Below are 22435 nucleotides of genomic sequence, written 5' to 3' on the forward strand. Positions count from 1 at the left end.
GAAAAAAATATATCAGTCATAGTCCTAAAATGCAGGTGTGTTAGAAAATGACTGGGATAGAAATGTTTTAAAATAAAATTTGTACTGTCCCTTTCATCTTTTCCGTTAGCGAAGTCTCCCGGTGAATACGGTATTAGTTGGACAGTGGGCTCTAACTACATTTCTGTGGCTTTCTTTCTAGGGAAGCCAGCCAGCTGGGAGTAAAGATAAGACAGGCAGCATGGAGAGGGGTATTGCAAATGACACATGACAGGAGGCCTCAGTGTTTGGTAGGCAATATCTTTAACACCGCAACTGAGGGATGGGACTTTCAGAGTCACTTTTGCTGCTGCAGTTTTTATCTGTATCGTTATTTTCATGCTATATGTGAAATGTGGCTTAGAAACACCACTGTGACTGCTTGTTTCCCCTTTACTACTGATTGTTCTGAGCAACTATTTGGGGGAGTGATTTTGAGGGGTGAGGAAAATGTGCACCCTAAATGAACAGAAATGAAATCTGGCCTCTGAGTGTGTGGTGAAGAGCCTGATTATAGGCACAATCCTGCAAGCCACTCAGTGGCCTCCATTCCCACTGAAATCAGTGGGAGTTGAGGGAACTCAGCACACTTATTTTTGTCTTTACAAATGTATCCAATGTAAGTGCACAGATCAGAACTGATTAGCCAGTCTCCCCTTCCCAGTTTGATCACTGACTCCATTGACTTCAGTGGAGTTACTCCTGATTCATATCAGTGTAAGTGAACCAAGCCCCATGGCATCTCAAAAGTTCACAGCAACATACTTCCAGTCCAACTTATTACCCGCTTATTACCACCACCTGAGTGAGCCACTTTCCTCCCTCTGCCAAGTCGTCTTTTTTTACTAACCTCCAAAATGCAGGGCATAAGTAAAGGCAAACTGGAGCTCTTTGTATCTTTAACTAGACAAAGATTCAGGAATAGTGAATGCGGTAGCAGTGCATACAGCATCTAGGATGACCTGAGAAGGTTCAAAGTACAGCGTCAGGGCATGTTTGCCAAACAATATTATGGATACTTAAGACAATGACCTTTTATAATAATGTTAAATGAGACATGGAGACTGCTGAAAAACTGTTACAAAACCTTGTCTAGCATGACAGCATCTGACACAGAGATGAGAGAGGGCTTGTTCCCTCTCCCCAAGGGACTATTTAAGGGTACGCTGGCCCTTAAGACCCCATTCACCTGGTCATCTGGCCTTCGTGCAGTGGTGCTGGAACTAGGGGTGCTGCCACACCCCCTGGCTTGACGCAGTAATAACAAACACCAAATACATTATTTCCACCATCAGGACCCCCACTATAAAAACTGTTCCAGCATGCCTGCCTTTGCCAGCTACTCTTCAATCCCTGTCTTGTAATCCTCCCAAGGGCTTGACAAGGTACAGAAAGTCCAGTTCCTTTTAACTGTTTCCCAGCAATCTCACCCCACTCCCCATGGGTTTCTGGGTGTGTTTCTAAAGCAGCTCCTTGCCAGCTCTCTGCTGGGGTGCTCCCTTGCCTCTCTGACAGCAGCCCACTTCTGCCTGGGCTGCAGTTTTTTTATCATGGCTTTTGATAGTCAAATAATGAGCTACAGGTGGGGGAGTGGCGGTTCTGGCTATTAACTCCTCGGTGGCTATTGCAGCATAAGGTCTATGAATGCCATTGCAAGGGGCCATGCCCTACTCATCTGACTCATGCAAGACTTCAGCAGGAGTTTTATGTGAAGGGAACATGAGTAGGCCAGGCCCAAGGTCTGTTACATGACTGTGTTGTGCTGCAGGAGGATATGAGTTTGCTGTGTAATGAAGCTGGCAGATGATCAGAAAGTGCTGGTCTGAAAGGTCAAACCCTTTATGTAATTTGTTACTAAAGTTTGCCATCTGTTTTTATGATATGCTTATACTCTTAGGAGTATGTTTTTATTGTTTTATGAGTGTCATGCATTCCTAGCTGAGAGAACAGCAGAGCAGTTCGGCTTTCTAGCGACACACAGAGAGTTGTCACTGAGGGCATAATCTGAAGACTTTGCAGTCATGACAAGTGTATCTGAGGACAACACACGATCAGCAGAACCTTTGCTAAGGATGCTGATGCTCAAAGATGAGCCCAACTTCTGTTTGCAGGACTGGCAGTCAGAAAAAAATGTCCTTTCATTTGTATATTGAGCAAAGATAAAGGGACATCATAGAGAGACGCTAAGTAATGAAACTGGACAATGCCATTTTTGCAGTCACTGTTTTGGGCAGAACAGCACTATGGGCCTGATCCTGCACTATTCAGGTGAATGGGAGTTTTGACATGGATTTCAGTGAGACCTTGTGACAGAGCATCTTGAAAAATGTGTAGACTCTATTCTGACTGTCTATGATTAAATGACTTATAATCAAATGTCTTTCCAGAATAGTCTTCACTAAATAATAATGAAAACAGCAACAAGAAAAGAGTCTTACTTGGGACTGTTGTTCTTCAGTTTTAGTGCATGCATCTGGGAAGGGCCAAGAGAAACTGAGGTTTGCCAGCTCCATTTTTTTCTCTTTTACCTCAACCCCAGCATAAATCATACTAAAGAGTGGAGACTGTCTGGGGGGTGGGTGTCGGGGGGCAGGACTCTGGAGATTGTTTCCCCTCTTAGTCTGAGAAAGCCCAGATTTGGTGACCTTCCTGGCATGCTGCAAAAGACATCAGTTTGATTGGGGTTTGGAGAGGGCTGCAGGTATATTCCCAGAATGAAGAAGAGGTGAATAGAAACTTTTTCACAGGGGGCTAGCTGGCTGAGTTCCTGGCTGATTGATTGTTTAATGCTGCTGGGTCCATACTTAATATTGATTGAGTGCTGGAGGGCCTAGAGCCTTGTATAGCTATCTTTTTACAGAACTGTTTACATCAAAATTTATATATAAGCTAAAGAGTAGAACAGATGAGAAAGGTATTGCATGCATGATGATATACCCATGTGCCCAAGATGTATCACCAAATCCTCATTTTCTTGACTGGGTTGTTCTTCTTGTAGGATACTTTATATTTACTTAAAAGTAAAAATGTATCTTTAGAAAATTTATAAATCTTATCTAACATCTCAAGGGCTGACAGAAGTCCCTGTTTTTGTTTCTATTTTAGAAAGCAAAAAAGCATTCTTACTGAAAAAGTCCCTAGTTTATTGTGTGTGTCATACCTTCAACAGAAATGATTTTAATCAATAAACTAATTAAGGGGCTGTTAATCTGATTAAAGAGCTTGATAATAAAATTCAGATGAATAATCTCAGAGTAGTGGCACTCCTTGAATGCTTTGAAAATATGGGCAAGTAAACCAGCTAGTTCGTCCAAGTGACTTTCAAACATGGAAAGATACTTCCTGTGTCTGTAGGCCCAGCCTAATCACTTATGAGACTCCTTCTCTTAGAGATTCAACTTTGAAGCAGAATATTGAAGAACTAACTTTTAAGGACATAGCCATTTTTCTTGGATGACACACCCATGAAGGTAAAACAGAGATGATGTTTTAATATTCTGAAGAGCCACCTTTGGAAACTCAAGCTTAGTTTTGCAGTCATCAATCAAGCAAATCTGATCACCAGGGGCCTGCTTCTCTGCCCAGACTTGTTATCTCAAAGGGGAGCCAAGATAACTCTAATTGAGTAAATGGATGTAGGTAACAGAATATAAACAAGCCCCTTTTTCTCAGACAAGCAGACCCGCCCTCTGCTGTGTCTGTCACCGGTGGACTGATGTAGATCTCCTTCCCTCTTCCCTATGTGGTGCTCAAATAACAAAGATTGACCAGAAATAAAGGTTAAACAATAGGTAAGTATATTAAGGGATAAATTACAGATAAGAGAAGGAGTACATGTAAACAAGCAATAACTACCCGTATATAAACAACACAAAGCCAATGACACAGCAGGTCTTCCTATGAGCATAAAGCTCAGGCCTAAAAATACAGAACTCACCCTGGCAATTGAAAATGTAACCTCAACTAAGAAAACCCTAATTACTATGTGTCACTATATTCCAGCACTTCCATGATGGCAGTGAAGTCCAGGACCTCCACTCCCTGGGTAACTGGAACCAGTGGAGGAGGAGCACTGAAGAGTCCCTCAATGACAGTTGGGGTGGAAGAAACGGACCGAGAACCCTTTGGTTGTTGACGTTCCCAGGAACAGGAGTAGGTAAGGTGGAATGTGTCTTCCTCTTTCTTCTCACCTTAGGAGTGAATGGTATTCTTCGATGGTGCACTGGTGCCATGAAGACCCAAGATGGACTGCACCACCAGTCTGTGATTACAGTACTTTTATACAGTTTGTGGCGGGAAAACATAGTATGATCCTGGGAAAGGTGGGAAACAGTCTGAGGTGGTTTGGCCTTGAGATTGCCCAGAGGAGGGAAAAACCAGTTTAATCCAGTTACATCCAGGCCAAGCTGATAGTGCATAGAGGGGTCACAAAATGGAGTCACAAAGTGACAGTTCAGACTCCATCTTGGTTTGCTGCAATATCCTTAGAAACTGATTATTGGGTCTAATACACACATGTAATTTAATAACCCATGAACTATAGAACATTTCATACCCAACAAGCTAAGTCCTCTCTGTACTGCTTTGGTGGCATAAAGGGGATTCAACTGAAAGGGCAGTTGGGTATTCCTCTGTCACAGGAGAATCCCTGGTGATGCAAAGCCAACATAGTGGGTCTTCTAGAGTAAGACAGATGTGGTGGCTTGAGGAGGTGTGGCCTGAGCATGCTGTGCTCCAGTTATCCCTTTCAGTGTAATGGCCCTTAGGGGACTATTCCTGTCAGCTTATGTTAGAGCAGCCCTGTAGCCCCGAGGTACTGAGGATAGAGATGAAATAACATGGAGTTCCAATATACCTGAGGATCCAGTCCTGGATCTGGAGGACCACATACAGTCTCTGAAAGAAGTTTGCACTATTTGACCCACACATTTGGCCAGATCAAAGAATTGACAACAGGTGTCATTTACAGGTGCTATTGCATCGGTCCTGGAAATGGTTAACCATGTTTGTGCCAGTCAAGTTTTAATCCTGACATGGTTTGGCCTTGTCTACACTTACAGATACAATATGTTCAGCACTGGGGAAGAAGGGCTGGTAGACTTAGAGTAGGGAAAACACCCCACAACAAGTTGCAATCAGTACCGTGTGCATTGTGGGCACATAATACATACTAATAATTAACCCGTTTGGTGGAATCTTTGTAAGTCCACAGTTGGTGGCACTGCTGTAGTATGTCAGAAAGTCAATACTGGCAGTGTCTTTTGTTTGGTGGTGTCCCCCCAGGCATACTGCCACTGGCAGTGACTGAGCTTGGGCACAGGACTATGTGGGGAGATGAGGTATTGCAGAACTCCTGCTCTGATGCACTTTAGTTCATTTACGGCACACTGAGTAGAAAAGCTAAGATTAGAAGCTGCATGTGCCGCTGCCCCTGCCCCTGGACTGAGAGCCTCTCTCCTTTCAGCAGCAAAGAGGAGGGGAGCTGACTGTCCTTTGCAAGACTCTGTGGAGGAGGGGAAGGAGGGGTTTCCTGTGGATTAGCCCTTGATACTACAGAAAGCCTAGTGAGCCACTGGTGAGACTTCACCTTCCTTTGAGCTGCATAAGAGGCTGGGATCACTGCTGCACTTGCCACTCACTGCTCTTCCCCTGATTCCAGCTGTGTCCCAGTACCTGTCTGTATCACCCGTAAACTTCTTCACTGCCACTGACTTCTGCACAGACCAAGATCCAAGGTAAGTCAACTGGGGCATTTCAACCTTATTGATGGAGTTATATTTTTTTTAAACTGTCTAATCTAGTGATTGGTTTCCTTCCCTGTGCCAGGGAGAGGAGAGATGAGAAAAACAATAGTGGAAGAGCTATTCTGCCACCAACTAATGAATTAGATTTTGCAGCTGGTTTGGCCGACAGCGAGAAAGAAAATGTTTTGTGATTTGCCTGGAGTTCTCCACTGCAATTAATTTACCTGCAAAATTAGATGTCCAAAATAAGAATGTAAGACTGATGGCTGAATGGTGAAAGAGCTCAGGAACTAGAATATGGAGAGGGAAACAAGTATATTACTTAGAAATTTGGATGTATGTCTATGTACCATATATAATACACAAGACCTCTTTTATCCAAACCTGTTTAGTACATAATACCCTTTTTTCTGAAACTAGGTTACACATCCCCAGGTATGTCAGTTACCTGTTAACATACCTGATTTTCTGAATCCCCTTTTACACAAATGGCTTTAATTTCCCCAAAACATTAATGAAAATGAGGATTATGCTGTGTATAAACCACATTTACCATACCGGTTTCCTGTATAAATATATGCATATGTACATACATATACCTGTCTATGCTCTGTGTACGTATGTAATAAAGCATTGTATAAAGTAAAGGATTTACATATACATTTCATGTATTTGTACTTATATAGAGAACTAAAATGCACAGCTACAATATGTTTTTATGAAGGGTTTCACCTGACAGTTTGCATTAGTTAAACTTTGTACCCATTGTAAATAAGAGAAGTAACAGCTTAACTAATGAATGGCTGGCAGGTTTACAGTTTATTAATAGTTTGAGAGAGATTATGGATACTGAACTTCTGCCTTGAAAGGATGCAGTGGAAGGTCTGAAAGTGAGAATCTTTCTTGAGGATAGGCTTAATGGGGACAACCTGGTTACACAGAAAAATGGAGTAATGAAATAAGTGGAGAATAAGTGGAGAACTAAAGGTCCAGTACAGTGCTGTGATAGAAAATATGGTGGTTTTATCTATTGTGTGGTCAGCCATTACTCACACAAACAGGGCCGCCCAGAGGATTCAGGGGGCCTGAGGCAAAGCAATTTCGGGAGCCCCTTCCATAAAAAAAAAGTTGCAATACTATAGAATACTATATTCTTGTGGAGGCCCCTGTGGGACCTGGGGCAAATTGCCCCACTTGCCCCCCCCACTCCGGGCGGCCCTGCACACAAACTCCTAATTGATTGTAATGGGATTGAAACATCTGTAAGGGCTGCCCTTATATTAGTCCATTTATATCATTACATCATCTGAATACAAGTCATCAGCTTGCTACTGTAAATGTGTTCAACTAGGATTTTTTAGATTTATTCTGGGATCATCCATTAAGTATGAAATAGTAGTAATCCATAGAAAATATTGCTGGGACTACACTGCTGCTTGATCCAAAGAGTTTCCTACTGGGTTTTTCTAAATTAGGTGCTGGGATAAGAAGAATTAATGCTGTTGATGACTCACTTCTTGATAGCAAGGATGATTTTTTGAGAGAGAACAAGTACGGCATGTACCATTCATGAATAGCTCACCAACATGGGTGACATTTCAGTTACAGAGAAAATAACTTACTTTTACCAAAGTTGATATAATGATGATATAGTCCCCTTTGTTCATCATACTGGAAAAATACTTCTGAGCACAAACTAATGTATTCTGATTATTTACTTATAATATGTTGATGCCTATGCACGATGATGTGGCACATTATTTTATTGGATATTATCTGTCCATTAACATCTAGAGTAGATGAGCATATGTTTGTAGATTTTTTTGTGAATTGGAAATGGAATTTCACTACAAATACATTCATTTGATTTATATTTTCTTTGCTATTTCTTTGTTCTCTGTTTTTTTAGTTGCAAAAGGACTATCAAATCAGATGTAAAATAACGTTACACAAACCTTCCACTCTGAGAAAACAAGTAATAGTAAAGCATGTTAACAACCTTTGCTCTTTTCTCAAAGCAAACATCAAAAGGAACATGCTCATATCTTTCCCTGGTTAGGCTTACTGATTTATAAAAATTTTCCTATTCCTGAGTAAATATTAACCATATAATTGCTCACTGAATGTTTGCATTATTAATAGAAAAAATACTAAAAAACAAAAGCAAATGAAAAGTCCGCCCACTATGCATAGATATTATATTACTGCTGCTAGTGGCTCATTGCCTTTTGGCACAAGATTAGAGACACACCAATTTCTCCCATAGGGAATTGCTACAATGGAAGATTTGTAATGTCAAGACTCAGATGAGAAGAGAGGCGGGTAGTGCAGATTTTAATTTGTGACTGATACATCACCTAGAAGAGCAAAATAATTATTTTTTAGAATTAAGACTTAACAATTGTGTGTCAATTGCAATAAAAGTATGCACAAATGTAGCTGTGCAAGGTCACTTCTTGTTCAAAAAGGTGGCCTTCAGTTATCTTGAACAGTGCTTTTCTCTGCTTACCTTATTGGAGAGGATCATTTGTTGTGTTCCTGGTTTACAGGGGGTTTATTCAATATGTTACCAAATGTTTCACATTTTGTTTTCTTATATTTTTGAGAATGGTGTTGAGAATGTTGCATGATAATTAAAGCAATATAAGCTCAGGAAAGTCAAATTTAAATTTAAGGGCAGGCCAAATTCTAACTTGTTCTTCAGTCACTTTGTGCCATTCTGGCCACACTAAGGAGGCCAAGATCTATCCTAAACAGGGCATCTGGGAATTCATTTGATGTAGGGGAATTCCTGAAATGCAGGAAGTTGGTTTAGTTTGCTATATGCCACCTGGTGGAGAAGGGGGTGTTCCCAGTTGGCATGGTTGATGCCAGGAGGAGAAGTCTCCTTAGAGAACAGCACTTCTGCTCCTAAAACGATTTTCTAATTTTTTTGTGGTATTTTAATTTCCATTGCATTGTAACAACATGAACTTTCATATCACAGAATACTTTTAAGATCTTCTTGTTGTCCTAGTGCACTGGAGAGATGGAGAGAGTGTCCTCATCTTCATAACATCACTTTAAAAAAGGTTACCCAAGAGACAGAGTATAAATGTATTCCCAACTATGAAGAACCCTAGACCTCAGTAGAGCCAGGCCTCTTTGGGTGTCATTCAAAAAGACATCTGTTTCAGCCACTGAACAAACAAGCTGCACTTTATATCTTTACCAAACAAGCTGCACTTTATATCTCTGGTTTCAGTAAAGATTACAAGGCAGCCAATGTGTTGTCAAAGCTTCAGGAACACAACTATGTGGCTTATCTCTCAAAAGCAGCCCCTTGGGTATATTATCACTGACAGGGTGACCACTACTCCCTCTGTTAATGGCTTTACTGGTTTCCTGACAAACAGCAACAATATCAAATACTTTCTTAGACTCATCGACTTTAAGGTCAGAAATAACCATTGTGACAATGTAGTCTAACATCCTGCACATTGCAGGCCACAGAACCTCACCCACTCACTTCTATAATAGACCCCTAACCTCTGAATGAATTACTGAAGTCCTCAGAACATGGTTTAAAGATTTCAAGTTACAGAGAATCCACTATATTACACTCATTTAAACCCACAAGTGACCCATGCCCCATGCTGCTGAGGAAGGCAAAAAACCCTGAGTCTCTACCAATCTGACCAGGAGGAAAATTCCTTCCCAGCCCCAAATATGGCAATTAGTAAGATCCTGCTCATGTGGGCAAAATTCTCAGCCAGAGACCTGGGAAAGAATTCTCACTAGTAACTCAGAGCCCTCCCCATCTGTTCTTACAGAATATCGGAAGGATCTGTGCCCAGCATAGATTGGTTAAGGCCCAAAAATTAAGCTGCTTTGAGGAATTCCAGATGAAAACAATTTAATCAGGCATCAGATTAATCTATCCCAAAAGGCACCAGTCTACCTGCTTAGAAGAAAAGAGCTGAATGATAGGGTTGAGAAAGAGTCCTATAACGCATGAATCAAAACATAGCATAGTGGGTCTTATTTTAGGTTTACTGCCTTGAAAATGTCCCTTTAACGGTGGAAAGATTATAGGAGGCAGGTGTTACGTAATTTCTATTTTGGAGGGTCCTACATCAGTTTGTAGTCAAACCAGAACAGAATAAATCTAGGGTCAGCTTCTGTGTTGCACTGTGGCCTCTTTATGCTGTTTTGGTGGCATAAAGCAGCTAGACACTGGGCAGAACAGACCCTGCCCAGTGATAAAAAATAGGATAAGATAAAAAAGACAGAGATGTCAGAAATACTCTGTGCTACCCCTTTGCCGCCCTCGGTGTGGTGGTAGCACTGGAGCATATCAGGACATATCAGAGGAAGAAGGAGGCCTGGCTGGAGTATGCTGCACTCCAGCTAGTCACGGTTGTGGAATGGTCTCCTGGGGGCTGTAGTAGTTCCAGCTTGCTAGGCTGAGCACTTTGTACCTTCTCCTTACCCCAATTCCTCCTGCAAATACAGCTGGGAAGCAATGGAGAATCTGGCTGCGGCTAAGGATGATCGTTCCATCCCAGGTGCCCTATTTCTCAGTGTAGAAGTCTGGATCACTGACCTACTCCTTGCAAATATAATAGATTGCAGGGCAGATAAAAATAGATGATTTTTTAAAAATAAAAAAATAATTTTTAAATTTAAAATCAGATTATTTTAATTTAAATTGGATTTTGAATGGAAATTAAATATGGGTTTATTTAAAAAAACTATTAAAATTAAATTTGAAATTGACAACCTATGGTAAGGCCTGAACTTATTACAATCTATTAAAATCATTTAAATTAAATACAAAAATAATGTTGAGCAGTGCATGTTTGCTGCCAAGTTTCAAAGGAAGTCAAACCACTGAATTGGTGGAAGTCACTGACAAAGCACTGGGAACCAGAGTTTGTTGAAGTACTAAACCATCTTTTGATAGCTGTGGCCTCTTCTGCAGATGCAGAGAAAATATTTTCTTTAGTTCTGTTTATTCAATTTCAGTACAATGACTAGTTCATTCAAAGTTAAGAGACTGACTGGGAGCTGAAAAAGCAGGAAAGCTTCTTTTCTTCTTCCAATCTATGACTAAAAACTAGATGTGAGAGGGTGAGTTCTACTGTTTCTAAAATCTTGAAGGACATGCTAACGGGGAACAATTGGTTCAGTTCATTAACTGCACATTATATAATGCTTCCTGTGCTATATAAATAGGTTAGTTTGAAATGCAAAACATGCTTCTGTAAACTTTTGGTAAACTTTTTTTTCTTATGTAACATTCACTCTTAAGGTAGATTTATTTAATAAAAAAAATTTAACTGCTAGTTGTGTGCATTTTTTATTTAATTAGAATTTCCATCCATCCGTGACACAAATCAGAAGAAAAATATTCATCGTTATCTAATAAATGGGAAATGCATCATTCACCATTTTCTAACAAAATAAAAAATGTAAAAATTAAGAATATGAATAAATGTAAATTAAGCTATATAACTGCATAAATAAATGTGTATAGATAAAGTGTATCCTCCTGGTTAGCAAAAAAGAAACACAAAATTTTAGCGTCTAGGCTATATTTAGTTGCCAGTCAATATGTTTGAATGGTTAGCAACCTATAAAAATAATGAATCAGAGTTGTGTAGTGAAGGAGGCTGCTCTCTGCAGCACCCCTTTCTCTTGTTGCAGAAGCTGGAAGGTGTGTGGTGAACAGGGCAAGGGATTTCAGGAAGGAAAACGGTGGTTTCATGCTTAAGGCAACTGAGTGTGGCCCTGGAGACAGTGGTGCAGGAACTAGGGGTGTTACCTCACCCTCTGGCTTGACGTAGTAATAACAAACACCAAATACATGATATCCATTGTTTCCATGATCAGCACCCCCATTATAAAAATTGTTCCAGCACCCTGGCCTGGATAACTAGATTTTATCCCTGCCTCTGCCACAGTTCCTTATGTAAAGCTGGACAAGTCTTATAAACTGGATTTTTCACAGGAGGCTGCTGTGTGTCCCTCATTTTCTGCATACCTGATCTGAAGTTCTTGGGGTCTGCTTTGCAGAAGTGCTGGGTACTCACAGCTATAACTGAAGTCAATGGGGCCTGTGCTCTGAACATATAAAGTGCTGTAAAATGTTCACTACGCTGAAAACTCAGGTCCTAGACTTCTCAATATGGACACCCAAACTTAGTTAACTGTTTTGACAAATTTGCCTTTAATCTCTGTGCCTTAGTTCCCCATGTATAAAAGGGAGCTAATACCACCTCTTCTCAGAAGGGTATGGTGAAGAAAAAATCATTGATGACTCTTAAGCACTAAGATACTATGATGAGAGTACCATACAACAGCTCATGAGGAAATTATAATTAATAGTTCTATATTCAGAGGAGGGTTTGAAAGTCATGCCTTAAACAACGAGTATAAAAAGAAATAGAGAATAACTATTCATTCAGTGAGCCCCATTCATCATGTGCACAGAATAAGGCAGGGGTTTAGTGGGAAAGAATAGTATGCAATCATGTCATTAAAAGGGACAGAATTAAAGTTACACAGCAACCGTAATCCTTACATTTCCTTACTGCTGAGTGTGCATAATGTTCTTTTAATGTAGTGTTTGAGATGTCATCTATATGTGGGCTTTCCCATTTTATAATCCAGCACACGGAAGAAAAGTTAGGAAGGATTACCAAGGAAGGAAAAGTGTTGAGTGGGGTTCACTCTGAGTATAATGCCCACGTTTATTGGAGGGTACATACAGTATAAACTAAGTTGGTTGCATTACTTCTAGGGTGGTCTTTCGTCTCTCCTCTATCTATGATACCTTTGTTAATGTTTATGTTTACAGAAGTGGAATCTTACCAAAATGACAGACAACCAGTCAGACATCAGTATTCAAATGTCAAGTACAAACGGCCTCCCCAGCAGAAAAGAATCCTCTCAAGACCCATCAGTCAGCAGAGGAACCACTGTGACCTTTCACAACATCTGCTACAGAGTAGAGGTGAAAAGTGGCTTCATATGTTGTCGAAAAACGACCGATAAAGAAATTTTGAAAGATATCAAGTACGTATTTAAACTTCTCTGTTATAGAGTACATGTTCATTTGATTTCCTTTCTTGACTGTTAGGTTCAGATAAGTCACTGAGCCATGAATACCCGTGTAATAATAATGTACAGAAATTGGTTAAAAAAAAGAACAAGCACTCAAAGTAGGCTCCCAAATCCATATTTAGGCACATAAAAAGGTAACCTGATTTCCAAAAGTGCTTGCATCTTTGAATTCTCATTGATGTGAACAGAAGCTGCAGTGTGTTCAGCTCTCTTGAAAATCAGGTCATTTTCTCAACTGCCTAGATGTGAATGTAGGAGCATAAATTAAGGTATTTTTAAAAACCCTGTCTCTAGCTTTGAGTTAAGACTCAAGATTTTAAAAGTAGCAAAAAGTATTATTCTGTAACTAGAACAATGTGTGTGAGAGTTTGGGTGCCCACAAGTTTATTGCGCTGTTTTCTATTACAGTTATTGCTTAGTAATTGCATGATACCGCTCTTGTTGTTAAGGATCCCTTGTACAATGTTGGCCAGTTTCCAGTTAGATAAGTCTGAACTGCATGTCATGAAAGTTAGTTGTATAACCTGCCATTCCATGATGTAATTGTAGTCAGTTCTCTAATTTCAGCTTCCAGAATGCATGAAAGGTTGGACCTTTATCTGTCCTGCTCTTTGCCCGTATATTATTTCTTAATACACCAAGCTTTCCATGCTGCATACAGTGAATATATCCACCAAATGTGAAATTTTAAATCCTTATACTCTTACAAGAGTCCTACTCCAGTGCAACTCATTTGATTTAAACAGAATACTGTGAGAGGAGCATATGTCCTTTAGAATCTAGACCAAGTGTATGTTGTGTTCCCACAAACAAAATACAATAAATAAAATAAAATAAAAAATTCTTAGCTTAGGTGACCATAACTTCTGATTGACAAAAACAACAAAGAAAAAAACCCCACAAATACAATGTGTCTGGGAAAGGGGTGAGGGATAGTACACAGAGATTCAGTCTGATATATCTAAATTGAAACACACAAAAATCCCTCTCTCCTAAAGAACTACTTCTGCCATGTTGCCTATAAGAAAGGAGATAGAAAATCAAATAAACAAATCCCTCATGACTACCCAGAACTATCACGATATACTAATGCCTTTACAATGTAGCTGTGATATCTTATTATTGTAACAACCATGGGCAGAGAAAAGATTGATAAAAGAAATAAAAGACGTTTCACACAACGTATAAATTACCCTTTGTTATTTATAATATAGAGTAATGTAAATTAGAGTTGGGCCTACTGGAAAACTTCAATCGATTCAAACACCTCTGACCGTTGAGGAAGTTTAGATCCAGAGCCAAACATGGCAGCTGGTTCCTATGTCTATAATGGACATCTCTGGTAGCAATGCTAAAGACTCTGGGTATGTCTACACTACAGGATTATTCCGATTTTACAGAAACCGGTTTTGTAAAACAGATTGTATAAAGTCGAGTGCACGCAGCCACACTAAGCACATTAATTCGGCAGTGCACGTCCATGTACCGAGGCTAGCGTCGATTTCTGGAGCGTTGCACTGTGGGTAGCTATCCCATAGTTCCCGCAGTCTCCCCCGCCCATTGGAATTCTGGGATCCCAATGAATGATGGAGCAAAAACAGTGTCGCGAGTGATTCTAGGTTAATGTCATCACTCAATCCTTCCTCCCTGAAAGTAACGGTAGGCAATCATTTCGCGCCCTTTTTCCCTGGATTGTCCTGGCAGACGCTATAGCATGGCAACCATGGAGCCTGTTTTGCCTTTTGTCACTGTCACCGTATGTGTACTGGATGTTGCTGACAGAGGCTGTACTGCAGTGCTACACAGCAGCATTCATTTGCCTTTGCAAGGTAGCAGAGACAGTTACCATCCCTGTTGCACCGTCTGCCATGCCCTTGTTAATTGGCAATGAGATGATGGTTATCAGTTGTTCTGTACCATCTGCAGCTGTCATGAGCTGTCTGGCCTCGCTGAAGTCGGCCGGGGGCACATGGACAAAAATGGGAATGATTCCCCGGGTCATTCCCTTCTTTATGTTTTGTCTAAAAATAGAGTCAGTCCTGCCTAGAATATGGGGTAAGTGTACTAGAGAACCAGAGAGCACAGCCGCTCCATGTCAGAGCCCCAGAGATCCTGCAGAATTGATGAGCTGCATGCCATTCTAGGGGGTGCCCCTGCAACAACCCCACCCGTTGCTTTCCTCCACCTCCAACCCTCCTGGGCTACCATGGCAAGGTCCCCCCATTTGTGTGATGAAGTAATAAAGAATGCAGGAATAAGAAACACTGACTTTTTAGTGAGATAAAATGAGGAGGAGGAAGCCTCCAGCTGTTATGATAGTCCAGGCAGGACATTAAAGGGTGGTGGGGGAGAGGAGCCCAGCCTCCCGCTGCTATGATAGTCTAGGCAGTACAGAATCTTTTCTTTAGACATGGGGGGGGGGGGGGGGGCTGGTGGAGCTCAGCCTCCAGTTGCTATGATGAAGACGGTTACCAGTCATTCTATACCATCTGCCAGGAATGACTGGGAGTCATTACCATTTTTACCCAGGCGCGCCCGGCCGACCTCACTGAGGCCAGCCAGGAGCACTCACGGGCTGATGATGACAATGGATAGCAGTCATATTGCACCATCTGCCAGCGGGAAGGGGATGCTGGTGTTCAGTGCTGCAGAATCCCGTCTACCAGCAGCATGCAATAGACATAGGGTGACATTGAAAAGAGGTGAGAAATGATTTTTTTCCCTTTTCTTTGAGGGGGGGATGGGGGGATAAATTGGCAACATATTCCCTGAACCACTCGTGCCAATGTTTTTGACTCTTCAGGCATTGGGAGCTCAGCCAAGAATGCAAATGCTTTTCGGAGACTGCAGGAACTGCGGGATAGCTCGAGTCCTCAGTCCCCCCTCCCTCCCTCCATGAGCATCCATTTGATTCTTTGGGTTTCTGTTACGCTTGTCACACAGCACTGTGTTGAGTCCCTGCTGTGGCTTCTGTCTACTATAGCCAGGAGATTTTTTTCAAATGCTTTGTCATGTCGTCTTCTGTAACGGAGCTCTGATAGAACAGATTTGTCTCCCCATACAGCGATCAGATCCAGTATCTCCCCTGCGGTCCATGCTGGAGTTCTTTTTGGATTTGGAACTGCATTGCCACTTGTGCTCATCAGAGCTCCACGCTGGGCAAACAGGAAATTAAAATCAAAAGTTTTCCTGTCTACCTGGCCAGTGCATCCGAGTTCAGATTGCTTTCCAGAGAGGTCACAATGGTGCACTATGGGGTGCACTGTGGCCCGGAAGCCAATACCATCGATTTGCAGCCACACTAACCCTAATCCGACATGGCAATACTGATTTCGGCACTACTCCTCTCATCGGGGAGGAATACAGAAATCGGTTTAAAGAGCCCTTTATATCGATATAAAGGGCCTCGTTGTGTGGACAGGTGCAGGGTTAAATCGGTTTAACGCTGTTAAATTAAACGCGTCGTGTGGACCAGGCCTCTGATGGTCACAGTTTATAACCTGATTGCTCATGTGTGTCAGTTTCTCAAAAAACTCAATTTTAATACCATTCCTACTAATGATAAATTTAGTAGGTGCAGGGACCCTTATACTTAACACAATTAGTCCAGCCCTTGTATTCCTTTCTCAGTCAAAGCTCCTACTGACATCAATGGCAGACTTGCCTGAATAAAGACCGCAAGATCCTTCTCATGTTCAGTAGCAACAGTCAGCCGGCTCTTATTTATAATGGACATCTTTAGTAATGACTCAAAAATCTCTTGTCTTTTAACTTTATACTCACTTTAATTTTAACCTGACATTGCTCTGTGGTTCTTGGAATTAACGTTTTATCCAACAGTTAGCTGGAAAGACAATATTAAATATCTTTGACATTTCCCACGGCAGATAGAGTCAGCTCACACAGATTTCCTCACATGATTGGTGGGTCTTTGTATTAATTATTCACAGTTAGACCACAGTTACTTTAATGTGATTCCCATGGTGCATTCTAAAGACCTTGGAAGGTTTGCCAAACATGGATGTTTAAGAGGAATCACGTGATGATGATTTCTTACATTGTGAGGTTGCGTGTTGTGTTTGGAAGTTTGCAAGTTTTTTGAATAATAAAATTGAATCATAAAATTGCTAGTGATAAGTGAATGATGCCCAGATAAAAAGTATTTAGAAATCTTTATTAATTATTAACAGCTTTTACTGTTCCTGGGCTGAAGGTGATGGCTCTTTCCATTTAAGTTCTCTGTTGTTACAGAAGAAATTTGATTGGATATGATCTGTTTCCTGGGTGGCTTTTAAAGTGTGGAACCTGCTTCCTTTGGACAATCCCCTCAGCCCATCTCTGCCCAATTATAAGCTTGACTGAAAACATTTCAGAGTTGTTTTCTATTTTAATTCCTGCTGGTCCCTGTGTACAACTCCCTGCTGCCCTTTACTTGCTCTTTCACTATTTTTGTTGACTGTTATAATGTAATTTCATTATCTAATTACTGTACTTTAACTGTTTAAGCAGAACACCTGGACATTTTTGATAGAAATGGGGGGAAAGCAGTGCCTTATGAAAAATAATAATTATAATGGATCGCAGACAGAGGGAAGTAACCAGAATCCAATGACATGAGGCAAGAAATAGCAATCAGGCATTGCCCTGGTGTGGAAAGTGTTGACTCACAATTAATTAATAATTGCAAAGGGAAATACTGATTGTGAGGGAGCCCTCTACCTGCCTGGTGCTACTTCAGACATTATTAACCAATAATATTCATATATGTCAGTCGTATACATCCCAGAGTGGAGTTTCTTGCCTGGTCAAAAATCTATTTGGGTATATATGAGAAGCCTACCCAAGGGAAGTTTTATTCCAGGCGACTTGCAGACATCAAAGATTCGCCCCTCACCAGTGAGAATACACTACTCCTACATTCTGGTTAATTAATTAATTAATAATTAAATCCTTGTGTCATGGTACAATTCCCCACTCTGAACCTTAGCATCCAAAAGATGGGGTACCAGCATGAATTCCTCTAAGCTCAATTACCAGCTTAATACTTGTAGCACTGCCACCAACCAGGAATTCTAGTGCCTGGTACACTCTGGTCCCCACAAAACCTTGCCCGAGGACCCCCAAGACCCAGACCCTCTGGATCTTAACACAAGGAAAGTAAACCCTTTCCCTCACCGTTGCCTCTCCCAGCCTTTCCCTCCCTGGGTTACCCTGGAAGATCACTGTGATTCAAACTCCTTGAATCCTGAAACAGAGAGGAAAATGCACCTTCCCTCCTCCTTCTCTCTTCCCCTCCCAGATTCTCCCTGAGAGAGACAGTAATCGTAACACAGAGAGAATTTAGCCTCTCTCTCCCCCTTCCCTCCTTTCTCCCCACCAATTCCCTAGTGAATTCAGACCCAGTCCCCTGGGGTCTCACCAGAATAAAAAAACAAGAAACTTCTAATTAAAGAGAGAAAAACAGTAAAAATTCTTTGTAAATTTAAAATGTAATAGGTACAGGGTCTTTCAGCTATAGACACTGGGAATACTCTCCGAGCCTAAGTATACAGGTACAAATTAAAATCTTTTCAGCAAAATACCAATTTGAACTCCTTTCAGCCAAATGCACATTTGAACTCCTTCCAGCCAAATGCACATTTGCAAATAAAGAAAACAACCATAAGCCTAACTCGCTTTATCTACCTAGTACTCACTAGTCTGAACTTATAAGAGCCTGTATTGGAGAGATTGGAGAGAAACCTGGTTGCACATCTGGTCCCTCTCAGAACCCAGAGAGAACAGCAACCAAAAACTAACAGCACACACAAACTTCCCTCCCTCAAGATTTGAAAGTATCCTGTCCTCTGATTGGTCCTCTGGTCAAGTGACAGCCAGGCTCACTGTTCTTGTTAACCCTTTCCACGCAAAGAGATATGAAGCACTTCTGTTATATTAACTCTTACTTATCTGTTTATGACACCTTGTGCTGAGACTGAGAGAGGCTAAATCTTCTCAAATTTCCTTTATCCAAGGCCATCCCTGCAGTTCTCCTTTCAGGTCATATCCAAAACTGGAAGGGGCCTATTTTCTCTCTCCAGTTTCTATGCACCCAGAATTTTATGTGAAGAGCTCATAAGATTCCAGCACTCTCTGATTTGAAACTAAACCACTGATAAATTGTTTATTATTAACTTTTGTTTGTTATTGTAGCAACCTCCATGTGGTAGGCACTTTGCAGACCTGTAAAAAAAAAACCAACAGTTTTCTGTCTGAAGATCTGACAAACTACATTAGACAAAACACAGATGGAGGAGCATGGGAAAGGAGTGGACTACAGCATAGTTAAAGTTACTGAGTAGTAGTGGTTTGGGCTTGACTTCTTAGTTACAAGGATATTTTTTGCCCATTCCAAATCTCAGATCAGATAGATACTTTCAGATCCTCTCTGCCAGGCCTCTGGTCTGATTCAGATTGGAGCTGCTTCTCGGACTACAAGTGAGTTACCAAGTTTCCATTACTTACCACTCAATCAGCTAGTTTTGCTTTCTTTGTACTCCTATCTGTGAGTTCAGTGCTGCCTTTCAAAAGTAACTACCTATACTGTATATATAAATGGTTGTTTTTGCAACTCATTGTCCAGTTCCATGGTCAAACTCTCACCTCAGTGAACAAAGCCTGCATTTACACACACAGACATGCATTTGCACATGCAACCTGTACTTAAGTGCACAATGCTTGTCTGCATGTGCAATATGGGGGCCAGCTGTGAGACTTTGTCCCTTACTACTAAATTTTTCATCTGTAACAATGACCAAGGGAAGGGAAGTGTTGATCGCTATCTAGGAAACTACATAGTGTAAATAGCTCCCTACTGTGTTTTATTGAAAGAGTTGTCTCCAAACAAAATGACTGGTAACCCAAATACGTACTTAATACCATTTCCTGCTGGCTGCTGAGTGTGAGATAGTTCTTTGCATCTGATGTAGAGTCATTGTCAGGTTTCCAAGTATTTCTTTAAATATAGATGCCTTTCCTACATGACAGATGCCTCTCTTACCGAGGGATGGCCAGAGAACCATGCTTGCTATGACTGCATGTATTCTAGAGTATGTTTGTGCTATACATCAACATATGTCTTGCCATTGTTTGATAATTATAGTTCCTGTGTTATACTTTTTAGTTAACAATATTGGATATTTCTTTTTATTTTAAGTTAGCAATGTAAACTAAACAGGAGTCAAGTCATTATTTTATGTAACCAACTAGCTTCATAAGCCTCAAAAGGATTTGATGCATAATACATTTCTGAAAATTAATAGAACTAACCCGTAAATGAAACAATGAATGAGAAACCTCTTGGTTTTGTCTTACAGTGGGGTTATGAGACCAGGACTGAATGCAATTCTGGGACCCACTGGCAGTGGCAAATCTTCGTAAGTGTTGAAGCAGTGAAAGCACCTGTTTTACTTTATCTATGTTCCTCACCAAGGGGAATCATACCAACAAGAAAATGCACCTATATATATATATATATAAAATATTTATGAACAACACTCCCAGGGCAAGATTTCAATCTTAATTCCACCAGAGTAAATCTGAAATAAATCTATGGATTTCAGAGCAGAATTTGACCCCAAGTGGAAATTTTATTTAAAAGTAACAAAAAAGAAAAAAGAAAAAAAAAGAACCAGTTTTACTAATTTATTAATATTAATTAATTTTTTTTAGTAAATAGTGTCCTGCTCCCCTTATACATCAATCTGCAGTACAGCAGGAGGCTTATTTTACTGAAAAAAAGACAATTTTGTTCTTTGAGGGGCTTTTTAAAAAAAATGAACTATAGTAAGTTGCAAATTTTCAATATGGGAAAGCTTGTGCACTGCTGACTATATACTGTTAACTGTATTTGTCTGCCAGATTTGCCTTTCACTGGCCCCAACTCCTACAGCTTGCTGAAAATGTACACTTCAGAGCTCTATAAAGTGATGGACTTTTCTTCTTCTAGGCTATTGGATATCTTAGCTGCAAGGAAAGATCCTCATGGGCTGTCTGGAGATGTTTTGATAAACGGAGCTCCTCAGCCTGCCAACTTTAAATGTATCTCTGGATATGTGGTACAGGTAAGTCAGTCTGCAGTGACTGCATCTGCCTTTGTCATTTTGACATCTTCTCGGCCAAAATGCACCAGAATTGTCCAATATGAGGTAACTGCAGCAGCTGACTTGTCAAAACTGACCCAGGATATAATTTAGAAACATGACACATTATAGTTTAAAATGTCAATGGGATAAACTGATTTCCATTTCCAGGATTATTCCCTGAGCTTCTGCAGGCAGTGGGGGCCTTCCACATGTGGCTCTTCCCCCACCCATACAGAAGAAGCCCATTACAGAATGTTGCTTCCACAGCACCATTGCTCTGCTCATAGAGCTCCACTGAATATAGAGGTCAAGAGGGGCTGGAGCAGTGGAGCTGACCCCTCCACAGCACCTTTCACTGCAGAGTACCTGAAACCCAGAGAGAAGTTTAAACAGCTTGGAACTGTAGTATGTCTGACTGCTACTGGGCATCTGCAAGGAGACCCCGCCAATAGTAGCACAGTTCCTATTGGTGTACAGTTTGCAAGGACAAGCAAGGCCACTGGAACAGCAATCATCCCTGTAGGACATCATCTGTTTCCATATGGAAAGAGGCTCCATTCCCTATGGATCCTTTGGATCTACAGAAGTGGAAGGAGGCACAGCCTCTCAAATCCACAGCCCCTACTACTATAGGGGACTGTCTCCAGAAAAACTCTGCAATGTGAACCTCACTGAGTTTTCCCCCTCCCCCCATCTTGTCCTGTGGGTATAGCTGTGAGTGGGTTATCTGGCCCTATATTATAATTTATTTTCTATTATAGCATGCAACTACTCCTCACATTTCGATGGTTTGACAAGTCTGTCTATATTCTGAGTTGACCTTTCTTTAAGACTGCTCTCTGAAACGGGTCAGAATTCTAACTCATGCAGAGACCTGAGGCTACAAGAAGGTCAGAAAAACACATCCTAAACTACAGGCATTTCCCTTCCCTATCAATTGGGTGGGGATGAGTCTTGAGAAACACTACAGGAAATGTTTAAGCCTGGTAAAAGAATATTCAATTTTACAACTGTTATCACTCTGCTATCTGGCTGCTTTTCCACAAGAATAGGGAGGGCATGGCAGCCCACCAATGTGCTGGAGAGATTCTTTGGGGCCACTCTTGTGAGCCTTATATTAAAATTCTACCACCAAATGTAAAGGAAGTTTGGGATGATTTCCCCACCCTTTCTGGATCCTAACCAGAGTTGATTTTATCCATGGGGTTCATAAAAATGTCACCAGCGCATTCCCTCCTCCCTTTTACAACAGACTAGATTTCTCTAGGTGGATTGGTATTTTCAAAAATTGTTCCCTCAGCCTCCTCTGCAAGGTCATCACTCCATGCCTCCACTTTATGCTCAAAAGGTTGGACACAGCTCTCCACTACCACTATGGTCAATACATTTTTCAAAGTTAAAGTTTTCCACAAATGTACAGCTCATAACCTTGTTTGGCCAGAG

At 41.0% G+C, this 22435-nt stretch overlaps 1 protein-coding gene across 6 annotated transcripts in view; it reads left to right on the top strand.

The window, feature by feature from the left end:
* Positions 1-5370: 5370 nt before the first annotated feature.
* LOC115652608 (ATP-binding cassette sub-family G member 2-like) overlaps positions 5371-22435 on the top strand; it is a 43994-nt gene continuing 26929 nt past the window's right edge. For 2 of the 6 annotated variants that reach the window (XR_004000695.1, XM_030564881.1), the window contains exons 1-4: positions 10050-10309; positions 12604-12821; positions 20225-20284; positions 20857-20971. Coding sequence is in view for 4 of the 6 variants with exons in the window: in XM_030564881.1 (XP_030420741.1) it covers positions 10292-10309; positions 12604-12821; positions 20225-20284; positions 20857-20971 (411 nt within the window). In the remaining 2 variants the exon portion in view is untranslated. Of the gene's footprint in view, positions 5754-10043; positions 10310-12603; positions 12822-15532; positions 15572-20224; positions 20285-20856; positions 20972-22435 lie in introns of those variants that run through there. The other 4 variants (XM_030564884.1, XR_004000694.1, XM_030564886.1 and 1 more) reach the window with 4 other exon arrangements.

This window comes from Gopherus evgoodei, chromosome 5, assembly GCF_007399415.2.
Source record: "Gopherus evgoodei ecotype Sinaloan lineage chromosome 5, rGopEvg1_v1.p, whole genome shotgun sequence".
Classification (NCBI taxonomy): Eukaryota; Metazoa; Chordata; order Testudines; family Testudinidae; genus Gopherus; species Gopherus evgoodei.